Source organism: Salvelinus sp. IW2-2015, linkage group LG20 (assembly GCF_002910315.2).
Source record: "Salvelinus sp. IW2-2015 linkage group LG20, ASM291031v2, whole genome shotgun sequence".
NCBI classification, from domain to species: Eukaryota; Metazoa; Chordata; class Actinopteri; order Salmoniformes; family Salmonidae; genus Salvelinus; species Salvelinus sp. IW2-2015.
Window position 1 is genome coordinate 11,731,099 of NC_036860.1, and position 22,111 is coordinate 11,753,209.

The 22,111-nt window shown below is 43.6% G+C and overlaps 1 protein-coding gene across 1 annotated transcript; it reads left to right on the forward strand.

Annotated features, from left to right (window-relative positions):
- The first annotated feature begins 2,006 nt into the window (after positions 1-2,006).
- LOC111981819 (beta-1,4-mannosyl-glycoprotein 4-beta-N-acetylglucosaminyltransferase-like) lies at positions 2,007-20,290 on the forward strand. Its single transcript, XM_024013273.2, has 3 exons — positions 2,007-2,544; positions 15,681-15,981; positions 16,083-20,290. The coding sequence occupies exons 1-3, from the start codon at positions 2,519-2,521 to the stop codon at positions 17,397-17,399; spliced, it is 1,644 nt and encodes a 547-aa protein (XP_023869041.1). The 5' UTR covers positions 2,007-2,518; the 3' UTR covers positions 17,400-20,290.
- The last annotated feature ends 1,821 nt before the right edge of the window (positions 20,291-22,111 follow it).

Sequence of the window (22,111 nt, forward strand, 5' to 3'; positions counted from 1 at the left end):
AGTGTAGCTACAGAGGCCTTGATGGTATCCACAAAAATAGTACTGGCCACCCCATCAAACACATCCTCAGGCTGGGTAAATGTAGGGGGTGTCTCGGGTCTTGCCAGGGGTGCGTAGAGTGTCGGGCTTCGTGGCATAGAGTCCTTAGTGTCTGGCCCCCATGACGTAGCTACGTCCTCGTAGATGGTCTGGAGATCCATGGTGTATGATGAAATMAAGAACTGGCTGCTTTTTTCTTTTTATTGTAGAACAAGGCCATTGMGTATCTGGGGCGTGGTTAAAGCATCCGCTTACTTAGTTTTCTTCTGACGCTGTATCTTCTTGAGTCTCTTTTGCCTCGTAATCTTTACGATTCGTATATATTATGCACTTCTTTAAATGAACAAGGCTCTGCCGCTGTTGGCTCTGTACAAAGAGAGCATCCAACGGCTGCAACATTTTCAATTCCATTACATCCCAACTTTTAAAAGGAATAAGCAGACGCAGTCGGGTATCCCCAGTCAGGCCACCACCCCTAAMGTTGWGGTTTCGGATTGCCTCGGTGCCGATATAGAACTCCACGCRGCCGCACGGWCGMCCATTCTGTCTTTGTATTTTCACCCTGTGAAATATTTGTCCTGAGGAGTCAGGGGTACCTTCCCAACGGGTCTCGTGGKCCGTGAACACACTATACCCCTTGGTGATAAGGCTCAGTTCAGGACACACAACCTTGCGAAAAACCGACCAGTCTTCAACACCATATTCCAAGCCTACAGTCTGGTCTGTATATTCTTCTCCTTCATCTACCGTATAGAGGGTCACTCTACAGGCCAGGTAATCAAACCGATACCCCCACAGCTGGCCATTAGACATCAACACTTGATCTTTCAGAGCATTTGCTGGCGGTATTTGGGTTCTATACACATTTAAAAAACGTTTTTTTTTGGCGCATCATATATTGCGGGTTGATACTTTGCCCTTGCTCTATGGGCAACCCGAGGGCCTGCTTCAGTTGTTACAGTCATCACTTCTTTGTCACCGATCCCAAAATCCATGGTTATTCTTAAGATCTTGTGCACTCTTAAACATGAATTGTTCAGCGGCTTTATAAGGTGGAGGCCGTACCAATGCTTTGACATTCGTGTTTCCTAGACAACAACCCCGGAGGGCTATAAAATAGGGGGGTGTGGGGTCATCCTCTTTGAAATGTTCATTAACCCCCCAAACCGTGAGAAACAGTAACAGGTTGACCTGACACCTGGTCACTTACTCACCCCACCCCGACCCCCCCTAACCACCACGATGTCCTGACCTGAAGCCCAAATATTGGCATGCACCCTTCTACAGGACATAGGGTCATAAATCATTACATAGGGTCATAAATCAGGCTTTTGACGGTTGACCTGACATCTGGTCACTTACTCAACCCAAAGCCCCAACCTAACCACTAGGGTCACATAGGTTCACATAGGGTCATCAATCAAAATTTTGACGCGTGACATCTACTTTAATCTCTCTTGCATGCATGCATCTGTGTGTGTGTACTTGTAATCGTGCATCTTTGTGTGTGCACGCGTGCCTGTACTGTATGTGTGTGTGTGGGGCGMGGGGGGTTTCCAACCTAGTTCATCCCCAACAAATCCCAGCTAGCATATTTGCTCAGTGGGCATTGAGGAGATTACAGATGCCGCTTCAGTCTGATGGGCCTATGCTTACATGGTCCTCTGGTTCTGCCCTGGTAGCTCTGCCAAGCACTCCTGAGAACATCTAGTAGAAGGTAAGAGGAGAGGAGGGTGGAGAGGAAGTGTAGAGTATGTTATTAATAAGTTCATTGTTCCTTATTTAGTGTTGCACAACATTACCACATGCATGTATGATGGAATGAAGCCTGGATACTTTGTCAGCCCATTGCTTTCCTGTTGTCATATTTCCCCATTCTCACAAATCTTATGCAGCACAGTGAACAGACAGTCTTCATTCATTGTGCTGCAGATTGGTAAGAGTGAATGTGAAGTGATATGTAAAGCTGTTCCTTATTTGTTTTGGAATGGCCACCTGTGTGCATGCGTGTGTGTTTTTTTTTTGTGCATGCTTGTGTTTCTATGCTTGCGTGCATGCATCTGTGTCTGTGTGCGCGCACGTGCCTGTGTGTTTTTGTGTCAGTGTGGGTGGGTGGGTGTGTAGGTGTGTGTGCGCTTGTTTGTGTGAGTACTGTGCATGTGCGTGCACTTACTTGTGACGGACATGAAGACCCCAGAGGCAAAGTACAGGAAAGATGTGTAGCTGTTCCACCAAGGGTTCCACCCTGCTTTTCTATTTCACTCTTTCTTTCTTTCTTTCTCTCTCTGTGCTGTTGTAAATCCAGTTTGATAGCCTGAATGGCAACAGTCAATATAGATGCCACCTACCACCTGCCGCTGTATGGAAGCTCTACCGACTAGTTCAAATAGCAGAGTAACTAAGGAAGCTTTGGAGACCTACCGTACAATGTGAAGAAAATCTGAAGTAACAGTTGGGCTCCACTTGCCAACAAACCAGCATGGCTAGACTTTTCCTGCAAGGGAGGTATGTTTTATCACCTTTAGTGATTTTTTTCTCCCTCTCTCTCTCTCTCTCTCTCTCAATCTCAGTTTTTTTCTCCCTCTCTCTTTTTACAGTATTTGGGAACGTTTCAATGGATTTTGTTCTGTTTGGAGTTAATTATTAATAAGATACCTCTCTAGATTTGTTGCTATTCATTTTCACTTTCATGTACTTACAGTTGAAGTCGGAAGTTTACATACACCTTAGCCAAATACATTTAAACTCAGTTTTTCACAATTCCTGACATTTAATTCAAGTAAAAACCCTGTCTTAGGTCAGTTAAGATCACCACTGTATTTTAAGAATGTGAAATGTCAGAATAATAGTAGACAGAATMATTTATTTCAGCTTTTATTTCTTTCATCACATTCCCAATGGGTCAGAAGTTTACATACACTCAATTAGTATTTGGTAGCATTGCCTTTACATTGTTTAACTTGGGTCAAACGTTTCGGGTAGCCTTCCACAAGCTACATAGTTCACTTACTTACACATTTGCCATGACAATGTGTGACAATGAGTTGGCATGGTGGCACAAACAGACTGGCACTCATTCTATAGAGTCAATGATGACAGCTATTACAGTATCATGGGGAAGTGTTGTGGGGAAGTTGATATTGGGACGTAGTATACTTAAGGTATAAGTGAGGCAACTTTTCAGTCAATTACTCTGTTATAACATCTATATTTAATGTTCATAGGCAGGGATAGAAATGCACTTGCCAATCAGGAAAGTCAGGAGWATTTTATGGCTGCTGGAATATTATAATCACTTTCTTCGAAATTATAAATTATCTATTTACACGCAAAAATACAAAAAAWCATTTTTTGCAGTTTTAGGCTTCTGTTATTTTCTGCAGTTGTTTTCAGTCAAAAATGTCACCCACAGAGAAAACTCAACTTGCCTGACTGCTGAGTTCAACTTCCATTCCCTTGCTCTGGGTATTAGGGCAACCCTTAATGTCAACCCCTGATAGGCATTGTCACATTTCCACATTTCATCTGTCACATTACTCAAAGGCTGTGTGCAATAGGACATTATTTGATTTGTATTTTTCCTGTATTTTATTTCCTGTGTTTATGAATTGATATGTAAAAAAAACATGATTGTATGTGCGGGAAGACACAGACAGATACATATTCTCTTGGAGGAAGCGAAACAGGGGTTAACCATATATGTTTAAGTACCATATTTAATTAAGTAGTTGTCACTTGTTAGTTTATGATTATCTGTTGTAACTGAGTACTGATTTTCTTACCTGTTTAACTGTCAGTATCAAAGTGTGACAGTGTTGCATGTTGTGGTTAAGGCTTGACGCCAGACTGGATTCAAGGACACACTGATAGTTTATCTATGACACTGTGTGGTTATGTGTGTAGCTGATGTTGTGACTTCCTACAAGCTGTCTGATGTTTACGGAACATTGAAAATGCTGTGTGATTAATGTATAAGGGCTGCCTCGTTACAGAATGTATTTGCTTCTGCTCTGGAGGTGTTCTTGCTGAATTCTTGTAATATACTTGGATATTATCAACAACTGCTCTCCTTTTGGTTCACCTGAAAATTCCCATTATACTGTGAGACCATGATTTCTGATTTGGATTTGTCATGGGGATATTTTTGGATCATGTTGCTTACGGCAGGTGTATTGTCGAGAGCAAAGAGCGATTGGTCAGGTGTCACGCTCTGGCCTTAGTATTATTTGTTTTCTTTATTATTTTAGTTAGGTCAGGGTGTGACATGGGGTATGTGTGTGTTTTGGGTGATTATATGGTATAGGGGGTGTTGGTTGTAGTGTATGGGTTTGTGTTGAGTGTATGTGTCTAGGTTTGTCTATGGTTGAGTGTAGGTGTTTAGGAAAGTCTATGGTTGCCTGATTTGGTTCTCAATCAGAGACAGCTGGTTATTGTTGTCTCTGATTGGGAGCCATATTTAAGGTAGCCATAGGCTTTAGGTGTTTGTGGGTAATTGTCTATGTGTAGTGTTTGTGTCAGCACTATCTGTATTATTAGCTTCACGGTCGTCAATTTTGTTATTTTGTTAGTTCGTGATTAGTTGTTCGTTTGTTTTTTCTCTCTTCTTAAAATAAAGAAGATGTATTTTGCACACGCTGCGCCTTGGTCCGTCTCTCCTCCACACGATCGTGACATCAGGAAATGAAGATGGTCCGTGAACTGATACTGCGGGTCAATCAGTCTCACAGTATATTGTGGACCAGGAGGTGGGGTTCATATCTCCTATATGATCTGTTTTTATGTGAACTATGTAGTTGTGACCTTCCTTTAAGGCTGCATCCCAAATGGCACCATATTCCCTTTATAGTGCTCTACTTTTGACCAGGGCACATATTAAGTCTGTTCCCTTTTTTCCCCATTGTACTGTAGTAGTACGTCCCACTGGTAACGTTCCACCATAATTGGCCTGGTTGCAATTCTGATTCCCACCGAACCTTGTGTTCCTAAAAACGTAAGAACGTGTCAGAGAAAACGGACTTATTTCCATTGCTCAACACACCGCAGCCTCTGCATGTGTGTGTGTGTGTGTGGTTGTGGATGTCGTCACTGATGATAGTTTTTCTCAGACACACTACGAGCACTGTGAGACTGCAGAAGTAGCCTGTCCCCACCCGTTTTAACGAAGCAGCTCACCGGAGGATCAAGTGTGTGTGTACGCAGTTCTGCCTGCCCTTCTCTAGTAAGGGCTCCCATGCAGCAGGGCTAAAGGTTTCTTCAGGTCAACTTATCACGCTGTTCTTCCATTCTGTAATCGCATGGACCAGTTTTACCTACACGTTTTCTCCATTTGTTTACAAAACATTCAGTTGCAATTGAGTTGAACTTGCGTTCACATGCAATAGTTATTTTTCTCTTTGGTCGTTCAAATAAAATTCCAGAATGGTGATAGGTACTGTTAAACCTAACACTACTACAATGTAAACTGTCAGATCATGCTTTCGGGTTTTAGATAAGACGTGTGTTCGCAGGTAGTAAATCAAATCGAATCAATTCCAATGTTATTAGTCACATGCGCCGAATACAACAGGTGTAGACCTTACAGTGAAATGCATATTTACGAGGCCCTAACCGACAATGTAGTTAAAAAAATACGGATAAGAATAAGAGATAAAAAATAACAATATATACAGGGGGGTGCCGGTGCCGGAGTCAATGTGTGAGGGTAGTATGTACATGTAGGTAGAGTTAATTAAAGTTACTATGCATAGATAACAACAGAGAGCGGCAGTGGTGTGGAGAGGGGGGGGGGCAATGCGAATAGTCTGGGTAGCCATTTGATCAGATGTTCAGTGGTCTTATGGCTTGGGGGTAGAAGCTGTTTAGAAGCCTCTTGGACCTAGACTTGGTGCACCGGGAACACTTGCCACGTGGTAGCAGGGAGAACAGTCTATGACTAGGGTGGCTGGAGTCTTTAATCATTTTTAGGGCCTTCCTCTTAACACCGCCTGGTATAGAGGTCCTGGATGGCAGGAAGCTTGGTCCCAGTGATGTACTGGGCCGTTCGCACTACCCTCTGAAGTGCCTTGCGGTCGGAGGCCGAGCAGTTGCAATACCAGGCAGTGATGCAACCAGTCAAGATGCTCTTGATGGTGCAGCTGTAGAACCTTTTGAGGATCTGAGGACCCATGCCAAATCTTTTCAGTCTCCTGAGGGGGAATAGGTTTTGTCGTGCCCGCTTCATGACTGTCATGGTGTGCTTGGACCATGTTAGTTTGTTGTTGATGTCGACACCAAGGAATTGAAGCTCTCAAACTGCTCCACTGCAGCCCCTTCGATGAGAATGGGGGCATGCTCGGTCCTCTTTTTCCTGTAGTCCACAATCATCTCCTTTGTCTTGATCACGTTGAGGGAGAGGTAGTTGTCCTGGCATTACACGGCTAGGTCTCTGACCTCCTCCCTATAGGCTGTCTGGATGTTGTCGGCAAATATAATGATGGTGTTGGAGTCGTGCCTGGCCGTGCAGTCATGAGTGAACAGGGAGAACAGGAGGGGGATGAGCACGCACCACTGAGGGGCCCCTGTGTTGAGGATCAGCGTGACGGATGTGTTGTTACCTAACCTTACCACCTGGTGGCGGCCCGTCAGGAAGTCCAGGATCCAGTTGCAGAGGGAGGTGTTTAGTCCCAGGGTCCTTAGCTTATTGATGAGCTTTGAGGGCACTATGGTGTTGAATGCTGAGCTGTAGTCAATGAATAGCATTCTCACATAGGTGTTCCTTTTGTCCAGGTGAGAAAGGGCAGTGTGGAGTGCAATAGAGACTGCATCATCTGTGGATCTGTTGGGGCGGTATGCAAATTGGAGTGGGTCTAGGGGTTCTGGGGTGATGGTGTTGATGTGAGCCAATACCAGCCTTTCAAAGGACTTCATGGCTACAGATGTGAGTGCTACGGGTCGGTAGTCATTTAGGCAGGTTACCTTAGTGTTCTTGGGCACGGTGGTGGTCTGCTTAAAACATGTTGGTATTACAGACTCGGACAGAGAGAGGTTGAAAATGTCAGTGATGACACTTGCTAGTTGGTCAGTGCATGCTCGCAGTACACATCCTGGTAATCTGTCTGGCCCTGCGACCTTGTGAATGTTGACCTGTCTAAAGGTCTTACTCACGTCGGCTGCGTAGAGCTTGATCACACAGTCTTCCTTGTACAGTTGGTGCTCTAATACATGTTTCAGTGTTATTTGCCTCGAAGCGAGCATAGAAGTAGTTTAGCTTGTCCGCAAGGCTCATGTCACTGGGTAGCTCTCGGCTGTGCTTCCCTTTGTAGTCTGTAATGGTTTGCAGGTCCTGACACGTCCGACGAGCATCTTAGTCCTGTATTGACGCTGTGCTTGTTTGATGGTTCGTCGGAAGGCATAGCAGGATTTCTTATAAGCTATAAATAAAGGTAAGAAGTTGCAAAGTGTGCACAGTGGATTAAGTGGGTGTCTATATTTATTTGTCCTATTTCACACATGTACAAGTGTGTATTAATTGGAAATGTTTTTCTTTGTTGCATATCCCAAAGACACCCTAGGAGAGTGGGATCATGGCCATGATCAGCCATTATCAACAGCAACCCTGAAGCAATTTGGGTTAAGTGCCTTGCTGAATGACACATATTGTGTACTTTGTTGGCTTGGGGATTTGAACTAGCTGCCTTTCGGTTACTGGCCCAATGCTCTAACCGCTAGGCTACCTGCCACCCTGCTTCATTATAAAGTGTAGGGATAGGCTATCTCCGCATTCCCACAGTGCTCGTATTGTGTCTGAGAAAAACTATCTTACTTGATAACATCTCCACCCACACACACACACACACAAAAGATTAGAGGTTGCAGTGTTGAGCAATGGAAATAAGTCAATTTGCTCTGACATGTTCTTAGGTATTTGTCTAACAGCAACTGTCAACAACAGAAGTTTCCATGGAAGGCAGAAATGGGACCAGGCCAATAATGGTGGAATGGGTCAACAAATGTATGTGACAGTCTACGCATGCTCCCCCACGCAGGGTTTGTGAGAGTGATACATTGCACTGATGTCCATAACCGTTTACATGCTGTGTACAGTATACACTGAGTGGACCATTCTTGATACACACAATAAACRTTTGAGCGTCAAAAACCCAGCAGCGTTGCAGTTCTTGACACATTCAAAGCGGTGAGCCTGGCACCTACCACCACACACCATTCAAAAGCCACTTAAATATTTTGTCTTGCCCCATTCACCCTCGAAATGGCACATACACAATCCCTGTCTCAATTGCCTCAAGGCTTAAAAATATTTATTTTACCTCTACGGGATCGGTGTCCCCCGATTTTCCAACAGTCTTGACGGAGTTCCCACATTGAGCACTTGTTGGCTGCTTTTCCTTCACTCTGCATTCCAACTCATCCCAAACCATCTCAATTAGGTTGAGGTCGGGTGATTGTGGAGGCCAGGTCATCTGATGCAGCACTCCATCACTCTGCTTCTTGGTCAAATAGCCCTTACACAGCCTGGAGGTGTGTTGGGTTATTGTCCTGTTGAAAAACAAATGACAGTCCCACTAAGCGCAAACCAGATGACCATGCTGGTTAAGTGTGCCATGAATTTTTAATAAATCACTGACAGTGTCACCAGAAAAGCACCCCACACCATCACACCTCCTCCTCCATGCTTTACGGTGGGAAACACACATGTGGAGATCATCCGTTCACCTTCTCTGCATCTCACAAAAGACAAGGCGGATGGAACCGAAAAGGACAGATTTCCACCGGTCTACTGTCCATTGATCATTATTCATGGCCCAAGCAAGTCTTCTTCTTATTTGTGTCCTTTAGTAGTGGTTTCTTTGCAGCAATTCAACCATGAAGGCCTGATTCATGCATTCTCCTCTGAACAGTTGATGTTGAGATGTGTCTGTTACTTGAACCCTGTGAAGCATTTATTTGGGCTGCAATTTCTGAGGCTGGTAACTCTAATGAACTTATCCTCTGCAGCAGAGGTCACTCTGGGTCTTTCTTTCCTGTGGCGGTCCTCATGAGAGCCAGTTTCATCATAGATGGTTTTTGCGACTGCACTTGAAGAAAGTTTAGAAGTTCTTGAAATTTCCCGCATTGACTGACCTGCATGTCTTAAAGTGATGGACTGTAATTTCTCTTTGCTTATTTGAGCTGTTCTTGTCATAATATGGACTTGGTCTTTTACCAAATAGGACTATCTTCTGTATACCAAACCAACCTTGTCACAACACAGGTGATTGGCTCAAATGCATTAAGGAAAGATATTCCACAATGTACTTTTAACAATGCACACCTGTTCATTGAAATGTATTCCAGGTGACTACCTCAGGAAGCTGGTTGAGAGAATGCCAAGAGTGTGCAAAGCTGTCATTGTGTCAAAGGGTGGCTACTTTGAAGAATCTCAAATATAACATATATTTTGATTTGTTTAACACTTTTTTGGTTACTACATGATTCCATATGTGTTATTTCATAGTTTTTGACGTCTTCACTATTATTCTACAATATAGATAATAGTAATTTAAAGAAAAACCCTGGAATGAGTAGGTGTGTCCAAATGTTTGACTGGTACTGTATGTGGTCACCCCTGTTTTACATCCTACAAAGCTCAGTTACAGTAGGGGCACAGTTTTGGGGGTTACAATGACAACAGCTTTAAGTCCTGGTTCCAAAGTGGCATCGTGATTTTTGTGCATGTGTACTATGATGGCTCTCGACTGTCATTCATATCCAAGGCCAATTTCTTTAAGCTCTTACAACTCAGAAATCGTATTCAATCGCTTCAACAGAATCTAAATGAATCTAAGGTATCTAGCAAAGTCCCTGTATCTAGCAAAACCACAGTTTTGTTCAGTAATCCACAGGCTCTCAAAAGGCAGACGAAAAATCCAAAAAGTATCCGTAAAGTTTGTAGAAACATGTCAAACGATGTTTATAATCAATCCTCATGTTGTTTTTAGCCTAAATAATCGATAATATTTCACCTGGACAATAACGTTGTCAATATAAAAAGTAGACAAGAAAGGCACGCTCTCGGTCTTGCGCATGAAAAACCTCTGGGACACTGTAGGGTCCACTCATTCAGAGTGGTCTTACTCTATCATTTTTCAGAATACAAGCGTGAAACAATTTCTAAAGACTGTTGACATCTAGTGGAAGCCACGGGAAGTGCAATTTGAGTCCTAAGTCAATGGATACTGTAATGGCATTCAATAGAAAACTACAAACATAAAAGAAATCCCACTTCCTGGATGGATTTTTCTCAGGTTTTTGCCTGCCAAAGCAGTTCCGTTATACTCACAGACATTATTTTAACAGTTTTGGAAACGTTAGAGTGTTTTCTATCCAAATCTACCAATTATATGCATATCCTAGCTTCTGGGCCTGAGTAGCAGGCAGTTTACTTTGGGCACGCTTTTCATCCAGAAGTGAAAATAGTGCCCCCTACCTTAGGGAAGTTAAGAACAAATTCTTATTTACAATGACTGCCTACACCGACCAAACCCAGACAACGCTGGGTCAATTGTGCACCGCCCTATGGGACTCCCAATCACGACCTGTTGTGATACAGCCTAGATTCGAACCAGGGTGTCTGTAGCACTGAGATGCAGTGCCTTAGACCGCTGTGCCACTCGGGAGATATGAGCAGGCATACAATACCAAAATCTCTTCAAAGTTTGTAGGCCTACCTTTCAGTGGGCAGGTGCTCAAAATGGAAAATGGGCCACACCACACTCACCACAACTTGTAAGCAAGCTAGTTACAGTCCCTCCTAAAGACATGATTGGTATCGGGAAAAGAGGGTGGGCTATCAGCTGATCATTGACGTTGGTGTAAATCTGTTAGTTAGATAAATCGAGCTTACTCATCCCAAAAAGCTGCCCTTTTTGTCCTCATGCTAGCTAGCAGTAGCCACCCTAGCCATTTTGGAATGGCAGTGTCAGCCAATCAGCTCCTTTGATCCATTCCAAAATGGCTGCAGTGGCTACTGCAAGCTAGCATGAAAAGAGAAGTTCTGGGAAACTAGCAGTATTTCAATGTATCAGTGTGGATAATGGTAACATTGAGTACAGTGGCATACACCATCATTGCATTGAGGTATGTTTTCAGACCCATGTTTCACACCGGCTCCACAGTGTTTAAAAACCCTTAAGACCCCAATAGAATTTTACAATGCTGCTGTAGATTACTGAGAATAGAGTATTTAAGTTGTATTACATTTTACAAAATTACTCAGTTAAAATGTACCAAATATAATATATTATACTTATGAATATTTACATAAAAATACCAAAATATGACCACAGGACAATATTCAGAAAGTATTTCAAAACCCACACAAAATAGGCTTATCAAGGCACAAAGCGAGACCCAGATGCAGACACAGGTGGCAGAAGGTTGGAGTCTTACAATGTTTAATAATCCAAAGGGGTAGGCAAGAGATTGGTCGTGGACAGGCAAAAGGTCAAAACCAGAGCAGAGTCCAGGAGGTACAGAGCGGCAGACAGGCTCGTGGTCAAGACAGGCAGAAAGGTCAGGCAGGTGGGTACAGAGTCCAGAAACAGGCAAGGGTCAAAACCAGGAGGACTAGAAAAAGGAGAACAGCAAAAAGGAGTACGGGGAAAAACAAGCTGGTTGACTTGAGTAAACATACAAGACAAACTGGCACAGAGAGACAGGAAACACAGGGATAAATAGACCAGGGAAAATAAGCGACACCTGGAGAGGGTGGAGACAATCACAGGAACAGGTGAAACAGATCAGGGCGTGACAAGGCTATTGGATTGGCAACGATTCATACTTATGTTACAATGTAAAAATGCAAACAACTATTCAGAGACTATTTCAAAATGTAGGTAACCTCTCTCAATAAGATTTATTACAGACCAGGCCTGAAACAAAATGTAGAAATAGTAGACTACTTTGACAACAGTTCAGTGAATGCAGCAAGTAGATAGAGACAGATAAAGAGAGAAGATACAAACCCAACAACTGTTCAGAGACAATAAAAGATGTGTAAGACTAATCTATTAGCACGAGCATGCACGACGCACGCACGCCGCACGCACGCACGCACGCAGCGCAGCACGCACGACGACCGCACGCCACGCACGCCACACCACACACACACACACACCACAACCAAACACCACACACACACACACACCACACACACACAACACACACACGCTCTCTACTCCACATCAACTCCTGCTTTTTTGCCTGACAGACTAATTACAGAGTTCACTGATTAGTTAGAAGTTGGGACAGTTTCAAAATGAATTGTATCGGTAGAAACAGGACAAAACAAGCAACTCAAATCAAATGAAATGAAATGTTATTGGTCGCATACACATATTTATCAGATGTTATTGCGGGTGTAGCAAAATGCTTGTGTTCCTAGCTCCAACAGTGCAGTAATATCTAACAATACACACAAATCTAAAAGTAAAATAATTGCATTAAGAAATATATCAATATTAGGACAAGCAATGTCGGACAAGCAATGCATTAACTAATTGAATACAGTATATACATATGAAATGAGTAAAGCAGTATGTAAACATTATTAAAGTGACCTGTGATTCTATGTCTATGTATATAGGGTAGCAGCCTCTAAGGTGATGTAATAGTGATGGCTATTTAACAGTATGATGGCCTTGAGATAGAAGCTGTTTCTCAGTCTCTCGGTCCCAGCTTTGGTGCACCTCTACTGACCTCGCCTTCTGGATGATAGCGGGGTGAACAGGCAGTGGCTCAGGTGGTTGATGTCCCTGATTATCTTTTTTTGGGGCCTTCCTGTGACAGCGGGTGTTGTAGGTGTCCTGGAGGGCAGGCAGTGTGTCCCCGGTGATGCATTGGGCAGACCGCACCACCCTCTGGAGAGCCCTGCGGTTGTGGGRGGTGCAGTTAACGTACCAGGCGGTGATACAGGCCAACAGGATGCTCTCAATTGTGCATCTGTAAAAGTTTGTGAGGGTCTTCACCACACTGTCTGTGTGGGTGGACCATTTCACATCYTCAGTGATGTGTACGCTGAGGAAATTGAAGCTTTCCACCTTCTCCAATGCAGTCCCGTCAACGTGGAGATGGGCGTGCTTTTTCCCAAAGTCCACGATCAGCTCCTTCATTTTGTTGACATTGAGGGAGAGATTATTTTCCTGGCACCACTCCGCCAGGGCCCTCACCTCCTCCCTGTAGGCTGTCTCGTCWTTGTTGGTCATCAAGCCTACTGTGGTTGTGTCATCTGCAAACTTGATGATTGTGTTGGAGGCGTGTGTGGCCACGCAGTCATGGGTGAACAGGGAGTACAGGAAAGGGCTGAGCACACACCCTTGTGGGGCCACTGTGTTGAAGATCAGTGAAGTGGAGGTGTTGTTTCCTACCTTCACCACCTGAGGGCGGCCCATCAGGAAGTCCAGGACCCAGTTGCACAGGGCGGGATTCAGACCCAGGGCCCCGAGCTTGATGATGAGCTTGGAAGGTACGATGGTGTTGAAGGCTGAGCTATAGTCAATGAAAAGCATTCTTACACAGGTATTCCTCTTGTCCAGATAGGATAGGGCAGTGAGCAGTGCAAGGACGATTGCATCGTCTGTGGATATATTGGGGCAGTAAGCAAATTTAAGTGGGTCTAGGGTGTCAGGTAAGGTAGAAGTGATATGATCCTTAACTAGCCTCTCAAAGCACTTCATGATGACAGAAGTGAGTGCTATGGGGCGATAATCATTTAGTTCAGTTACCTTTGCTTTCTTGGGTACAGGAACAATGCTGGACATCTTGAAGCAAGTGGGGACAGCAGACTGGGATAGGGAGAGATTGAATATGTCTGTAAACACTCCAGCCAGCTGGTCTGCGCATGCTCTGAGGACGCGGCTAGGGATGCCGTCTGAGCCGGAAGCCTTGCAAGGGTTAACACGTTTAAATGTCTTACTCACATCGGCCACAGAGAATGAGAGCCCACAGTCCTGGATAGCGGGTCGCTTTGATGGCACTGTGTTATCCTAAAAGGGAAAAAAAATAACAGTGGTCGAGTGTTTTCCCAGCGTGAGTACTACAGTCAATGTGTTGATAGAACTTCAATAGCGATTTCCTCAAATTTGCTTTGTTAAAATCCCCAGCTACAATAAATGCGGCCCCAGGATATGTGGTTTCCAGTTTGCATAAAGTCCAGTGTAATTCCTTGAGGGCCGTCGTGGTATCGGCTTGAGGCAGAATATACACGGCTGTGACTATAACCGAAGAGAATTCTCTTGGGAGGTAATACGGTCGGCATTTGATTGTGAGGTATTCTAGGTCGGGTGAACAAAAGGACTTGAGTTTCTGTACGTTATCACAATCAGTGGTTAATCATGAAACACACCACCGCCCTTTTTCTTCCCTGAGAGTTCTTTATTCCTGTCTGCGTGATGTACTGAGAACCCAGCTGGCTGTATGGACGGGACAGTATATCTGGAGAGAGCCATGATGTGTTACAGTTCCTGATGTCTCTCTGGAAGGAGACCCTCGCCCTGAGCTCGTCTACTTTATTGTCCAGAGACTGAACATTCGTGAGTAATATACTCAGAAGCGGTGAATGGTGTGCTCGCCTCCTGAGTCTGACTAAAAGTCCACTGCAAGTACCTCTTCTCCGCCGACTGCGTTTTAAAACAGCCTCTGTTATAAGTTCAATTGCCGTGGGGGGTGCAAACAAAGGATACAATTTTGGAAAGTCGTATTCCTGGTCATACTGCTGGTGAGTTACCGCTGCTCTGATATCCAAAAGTTATTTCCGGCTGTATGTAATAACACAAAAAAACATTCTGAACTATTAATGTAAGAAATAACATACGAAATAACAAAATACTGCAAAGTTGCTTAGGTGCTAGAAGCAGAGCTGTCATGTTTGTCGGCGCCATCTTGCGGCACTGGTAGCTGGCTATGTAAACAAATATCCAACTAACCATTTGCGCTCCACTGCGCGGGCATCTACTACCCAAACACGACAACTAAGCTGTCAAATAATAGGAAAACAAGGCAATGTATAGCCTATGATTATCTGCACCTAGCAAATACGACAAACCATAACCTAAGCCCAAACATAAACACAAATTACTCTAGCCAATCACTCGAGCTCCACCGCTGATGTGCTTGCCTGTACCAACCAAGTTATCATGACATGATTTGCTAATCTGTGAGCTATTCCCCAAATTTCTAGGTGTCTAGCAAGTTAATTTTGCYAAATTGACACAGATATTATTGTTAGAAAAACWAGGCCATTCGCYGSCGCTATAGTAATTTAAAGAAAMGCRGTTGATGGCCGCTATGGGTTAGAAAGGGTTAATGTAAAAAATTATTGCGTTCTGACCCCAYTGCAGCTCAGTTTAAACAAGCGTAATGGTAGAATCTTCTGGCAAGGAACGGACGGGGAACCAACGGACGGATTGGGGGGTGGCGAACAACAATGACAAAAAATGTATACAAAGAAATATATTTCGGTGGGAAATTATACCACCACKTAAAAGGGAACTTTGGAGACTGTACAGGTAGAACCATATATGTGCACATGCCTGAGTTACAGTTAAGTAAGGAGTTTGTAAACTTCAGTTTAGCTAAAGAGTTGTATATGTGTGTTTGTTTTTCAGGATGAAGATGCAAAGGCACAAGTCTTTTTTCTTCTGCGCATTTGCTCTGTGTGTCTTCTCCCAGCTTCACAACTACAAGGCGCTCCACCACATGCCTATACTGAGTGAGCTGTATGCCTCCTCCGTCAATGCCCTGAGTTTCCTCTGGAGAGGGAAGGGGAACCCTTCAAACAATGCTCACCCAGAGAGGAGGCCTCTACCTGGGCCTGTACCCTCCGACACTGGCCTGTGGGAACCAGAGGCATACCGGGAGGACCAGGGAAACGCAGAGGTGGGGAGAAAGATTGGGCGTGGCAGTGAGGTGAGTGGACAGATGACATGGCTTTCCCCATACATTGTTTTGGGTCTATATGACATTGTCATTGATATGTTTCATTTGACTCCTATTGTTCTCCCACTCAGGACCCATGGCGCAAGGAGCAGCCTGACTCAGGGAWTGTAAACAGAATGACGGTCACTCTCCCAGACCCCAAAGGACCATGGGGGGAACTTCACAAACGGAGCTTCCATCTTCGCGATGACCCCACCCCATTCTTTGCGCGCACCAAGTCTGGAGCATACTGCTTCAGAGAGGGGACGGAAATGGCTTCTTTCAAAGACCATTTAGGACAAAAGGCCCAGGAACCCGGAGAGGGCCAGCGTAAGATCCTGCATGCACASCAAGAGGAACCCAAMTCAGCCCASGYGAAAWKKGCCRGGGGGAAAAGGCTGGMGAAGTGTATGTGTCGCCKAGGCTGGCACGGCCCTCACTGTGGCATCCCCACCATGGTGCAACACTCCAACCTGCCCACTAAGGCGCGTCTGACACCGAGAAAGGTTCCTCGAAGGGTCATCAATGCCATTAATATCAACCACGAGTTTGACCTCCTCCACGCCCGCTTTCATGAGTTGGCTGACGCTGTGGACCTCTTCCTGGTGTGTGAGTCAAACTTCACAGCCTACGGAAATTCCAAGCCACTGCACTTCCTGCGCCTTCTGCTTAACGGAACCTACAACTATGTGCAGCACAAGATCCTTTACGTATTCCTCGATCACTTCCCTAATGGTGGCCAGCAGAACGGGTGGATTGCTGACGACTACCTGCGAACATTTCTAAGCCGTGACGGGATGTCCAGGGTGCAAGGCGCCAGGCCAGATGATGTCTTCCTCATCAACGATGCAGACGAGATCCCTGCCCGCGAGGGCATCCTCTTCCTCAAACTCTACGATGGCTGGACGGAACCTGTGTCCATCCACATGAGAAAGTCCCTTTATGGTTTCTTCTGGAGACAGCCCGGGACACTGGAAGTCCACTCCGTCTGCACTGTCGCCATGCTCTTCACTGTCTACAATGGAAACGGGATATTACTGAGGCGCAGGGAATACTTCTCCATGCCGGGTTTCCGGAACTATCAGAGGGAGAGTGGACACATCCTGGTGCACTGGTCCATTGGGAGCCCCGTCCACTACGCAGGCTGGCACTGTTCCTGGTGCTTCAGACCAYAGGGAATRTCCSAKAAYCTKATCTCTGCCCAGAATGGAGACTTCCCCCGCTGGGGCGACTACGTGGAAAAACGAGACCTGAATTACATCAAGGGCTTGATCCGGACTGGGGGATGGTTRGATGGCTCGGTGGGGGAGTACCCACCCACAGACCCTAAAGAGCCTATGTACGCACCCAAATATCTATTAAAGAACTTTCCGCTGTACCGCTACGTACTTGAGAACCCATATGCCTGAATCTGGTAGAAAACCGGTGAGGATTATTTTCTCATTGTTGATTCCAATGGAAGGATTTTTAACTTCAAGGGGTGTTGTCTGAACACAACTATGAAAACTCCACCTACGCCTCTGATTTAAGGGCAATCTCCACTTCCTGTCAGAAGAAGAAGTAGCTAGTGGTTGAGAGGGGGTGTAATGAGTGACATCTGAGACTCATTCTATCCGATTCTATCCCTTTTCAATCAAATGAGAACGTGTTTTCAGTCAATTTACCTGGTAAAATAACGGTAAAATAAATAAAATAAATAAAATCACAATATTTAAATGATAGTTTAACGATCCTCAACGACAAAGGCCTCTTCTGCTCCAGATCATTCAAAGACCGGATTCCAGTTGGGACATGATGACTGTTGACTTTTGTACAGTTCCTAACTGTAGACGTGATGGCAGACAGGTATATATGTATAGAAGATCTATCTGATGATGGCCAATGGCCAGTGATACTGTAGTTTTCCCTCAGTCAGATCAACAATGTGCTTCTAGTGCCACCAGTTTTGCGTTTCCAGAGACCTTTGTGAAGAAAGAGACCTGAAAAACAATCAGTGCACCTTTCTGTGGTGGTGGTGGTAAAACTGTGTTACTGTGCTGAAATGGTTGTTCGAACAACACAGGGAAATATAGCGGGAAAGGGAAAGTCGGTTTTATATTGTTTAATACAAACCCAGCTATCCCTCACTAATGCACTATTGGTTTATCTTAGCCGTCGCTTGCTTTGACTACATAACTATCTTATAGCCTTCTTGTAAACAGATCATTTATGGTGTACAGATGAATGAATTTGAGGCCAAAAAGCATATGTAATTAGAACCACGTGATCCTGCCAAACAGTTGTCACAACGCTTTTAGACATTTCTGTAATCTGTATGCATTGTTCATTGAGAGAGACATTTCTTGAGAAACAAAATCCTTCTTCTTCTGCTATGGTCTAGTGATTCACATCACGTCTGCTATTTCAATCTGTTCTAGATAGTCAGCTTTACATTCATAAGCAAACATAATGGTTTCCTTGGTTTTGTCCTTTAAAAATGCATTGCAATTCTTCACAATTTAAAACGATTCCCCATGAGAATACTATTCTTACAGCTCCTACCGACATGTTCCCTGTGAATAGGATGTATACCAACGACACCGATTAATGTAATTGAGAGTTTATTGCAATTTTATTGCTTAGTTAAGAAACAACAGACTGTCTGCTATCAATCAGATCAACCTTTGATACGCTGCAAGTCATTGGTGTCCGCCTAGAGTAGACTGAGAGGCCTATTCAGTGGAAACTGGTGATTAACAAAAGAAACAAAAATGAAGGATGTAATGAATATCTTAGTTCATTCTTGTTTTGCACTGTTTTGCACTGTAGACATTGTTTTGTTGAATAGCTACAGGACATGAATCCAAACCTATTGGCAGTAAAAGCAGTAACAGGACGACATAAAGACAGACAAAAGTTCACAAAAATAAGTCATTTATTACTTTTATTACATAAATATTAGTATATTTTTAGTTCCATTTTTGGTCATTTATTAAATGTATTTATTTTTTAGTCATGCCTCTATTTACCGTGCTTGGCTTGGGCAGGAGCTCAGCTGAGCTGAGTACTGGCACCTCAAATGTTCTACTGCTTGAGCCTACACATCTTATAGAATATTAGCTCAAAAGTATTGTGGCGCTCCTGCACCTAAATATAAACAGTGCCAGCACCCAAAATGAGTACTGAAATAGGTTCCAAGTCAAGTACTGTCTATTTATCCCCAGATAAATATACAATATTAGGAAGTTTAAGACTGCTGTTAACTGTTGTTAAATCTTTGATAGATTGACTCTATTTTATGAAATAGAGTCATGTCAATGTGGACACTTTTGTTCAGAATTAGCTTTAGCACCTCCTTGTCTTGGGAGAATGACTTTGGGAATAAGGGGATAATAATAATTTATTGGTTATTGCTGATGTTTCTGTTTGGAATCTGATGCTTGTGAATGGATGCTCTGACTTGCAGTTTGCACACATTCTCAGCCAAAGTGTCTACATTTAAAGACCAGAATCTCAGGAATCTTAAAGAATGGCATCCCAACTACAGGGACTACACTGTTGTTCAATGAGGCAGCATGTTCACATTGACAACAAAAAAAAAGCCTTGGATGTGGTTGACTTTGCGTTTTTAGGGGGATTTAGACATCTGCATGGTCTTTTGTCATTTATAATTTCTGGATGGTGTCCAATAATTTTTGTGCCACAATGAGGTATAGCTCCCGGGTTCTAACTTCATTAACAGATTGTTTAAATAAATCAACAACTAAGGTGACTTATTTTGAATCTTGTGCAAGACCTGAGTCTCTTTCCTCTTCCTTTATCAATCATTCCGCTACATATTTTATTGTACATGTCCCAATGTCCCAATGTGAATCGTGTCAGAAATAGCTGTTCAGTTGACTGACAAAAACGAGTCGTTTAACAGCCATAATGAAAGTGAATGTGTTAATTACCTAGCATTACCTACCTACTAGAGTGGCAGGTAGCCTGGAGMTTAGATTGTTGGGCCAGTAACTGAAAGGTGGTGTCACGCCTGCTCTCGCTCTTCCCCCCTGGCACTCGAGGGCACCAGGCTCCCCAGCATTACGCACTCCTGCAACCATCATTACGCACACCTGCCTTCCCCCCGTCGCACGCATCATCGATTATTGGACTCACCTGGACTCAATCACCTCTGTCATTACCTCCCCTATATCTGTCTGTTCCCCTGCTCTGTTCCCCGCTTCGGCATTGTCGTTTGTTGTTGTTTACCCGTGTGCTGACGCTGTTCCTATTTGGTTACCTGTCTGTTCCTGAATAAATGTTGACTCCCAGTACCTGCTTCTCATCTCCAGCATCAGTCTTTACAGGTTGCTGGTTTGAATACCAGAGCTGACAAGTGAAGAATCTTTCGATGTGCACTTGAGCGAAGCACTTAACACCAATTTTCTCCGGGGGTGCCGCACTGCTATGGCTGACCCTGTAAAACAACACATATCAATGCACTTTTTTCCATTACACTAAAATTACACTGTGCCTTCCCAACGACCATGTAAAGACACAGGTATTAAGGACACTTTTGGTTTCACCAACTAGTTTCACGTCAACAAGTGATTATCAGGAAAGGCATTATTAAGTTACATTTAGAGTCTAGACAGAAATACCACGCTGCCAGGGACTCTGGTTAGGTTAGGTCTTTCTTTCATAAAATATTGTAAAGCAAGACTGGATACCATGCCTGAACTCTAGATGGCAGTCTAGAAGCAAAATCTGAATTTGAAGAAATACTTCTGGTGGATTATTTGAGGAAGAAAGCCGAATGTTAATTCTTAAAATGAAATTTTTATCAGGGTGCTTTGGATATTGGGTCTTATACAATTGATACTCCGTTATTCCTAACAAAGGATGAACAATAAAATAATGAAAAAAACAAGTTACTCATAGCCTTATCCCATTTACAGTACAGTCTTTTCTGTTTGAACAAAACATTTGATAATGTCTCTCTAGGTCTTATAGGTCTTCGGTGAAACTTTTCAATTATGTGTGTCATTGTTCATTTATGGCGAGGAGGTGTTTATTCTGTAGCACAAACACTCCCTAAATCATGGTATTGAATGTTTCAGCAGACTTTTAGCCCTCCATAACTGGCTACGAGACTATTGCAGCTCTGTGGGTGTAACATTTATTGACAATTTTGATACCTTCTGGAAACAAAGCTTGTTTTTTAAGGAGGATGGGATCCAACCAAATCATTTTGGTTCCTGGATCCTTTCACAGCATTATAAGGCTGCGTTAAGACAATGATTTATCAATGACCCAATCCCAGCTCAGTTAATCCCTACCATTGTGTTGCTGAGTTGTCATAATGCCAAAGCACATGTACATTATCCCAGGGGCACTGGAAGACACAATGTAAGTAACCTAATCTATGTTCCTCTTACTGCCCTGAATGCCTCTGCTGACCCCACAGCTATTGTATGTAGTAATCAAGTGCCTATGAACCAGAGTTATACTGTTAGAACTGAAGCTGTGTGCCCTAGTAGAAGGTCCACCGTGTGTAGCTCACCCTGCACTTACATAACTAACATAAGCATGTCTACTTCTGCTAAGCTTCCCAGTAAAGCAATGAAAACAATCAAGCATCCCAGAAAAGTGCTAAAAATAGCCCACCTTAAAATATGTAGCTTAGGAAACAAGGATCATGAAATCAATAATTTGCTAGTAACATATGACATTTATATTCTGACCATTTCTGAAACTCACTTAGATAATAGCTTTGATGATACAGTGGTAGCAATACATGGTTATAACATCTACATAAAATACAGAAATGCCAAAGGTGGAGGTGCTGCCATTTATGTTGAGAACCACATTCCTGTAAAGCTTAGAGAGGATCTCATGTTAAATACTGTTGAAGTAATATGGCTACAGGTTCATCTGCCTCACCTAAAGCCCATTCTGATGAGAAGCTGCTATAGACCACCAAGTGCTAACAGTAAGTATCTGGATAACATGTGTGAAATACTTGATCATGTATGTGATTTTACATTTACATTTAAGTCATTTAGCTGACGCTCTTATCCAGAGCGACTTACAAATTGGAAAGTTCATACATATTCATCCTGGTCCCCCCGTGGGGAATGAACCCACAACCCTGGCGTTG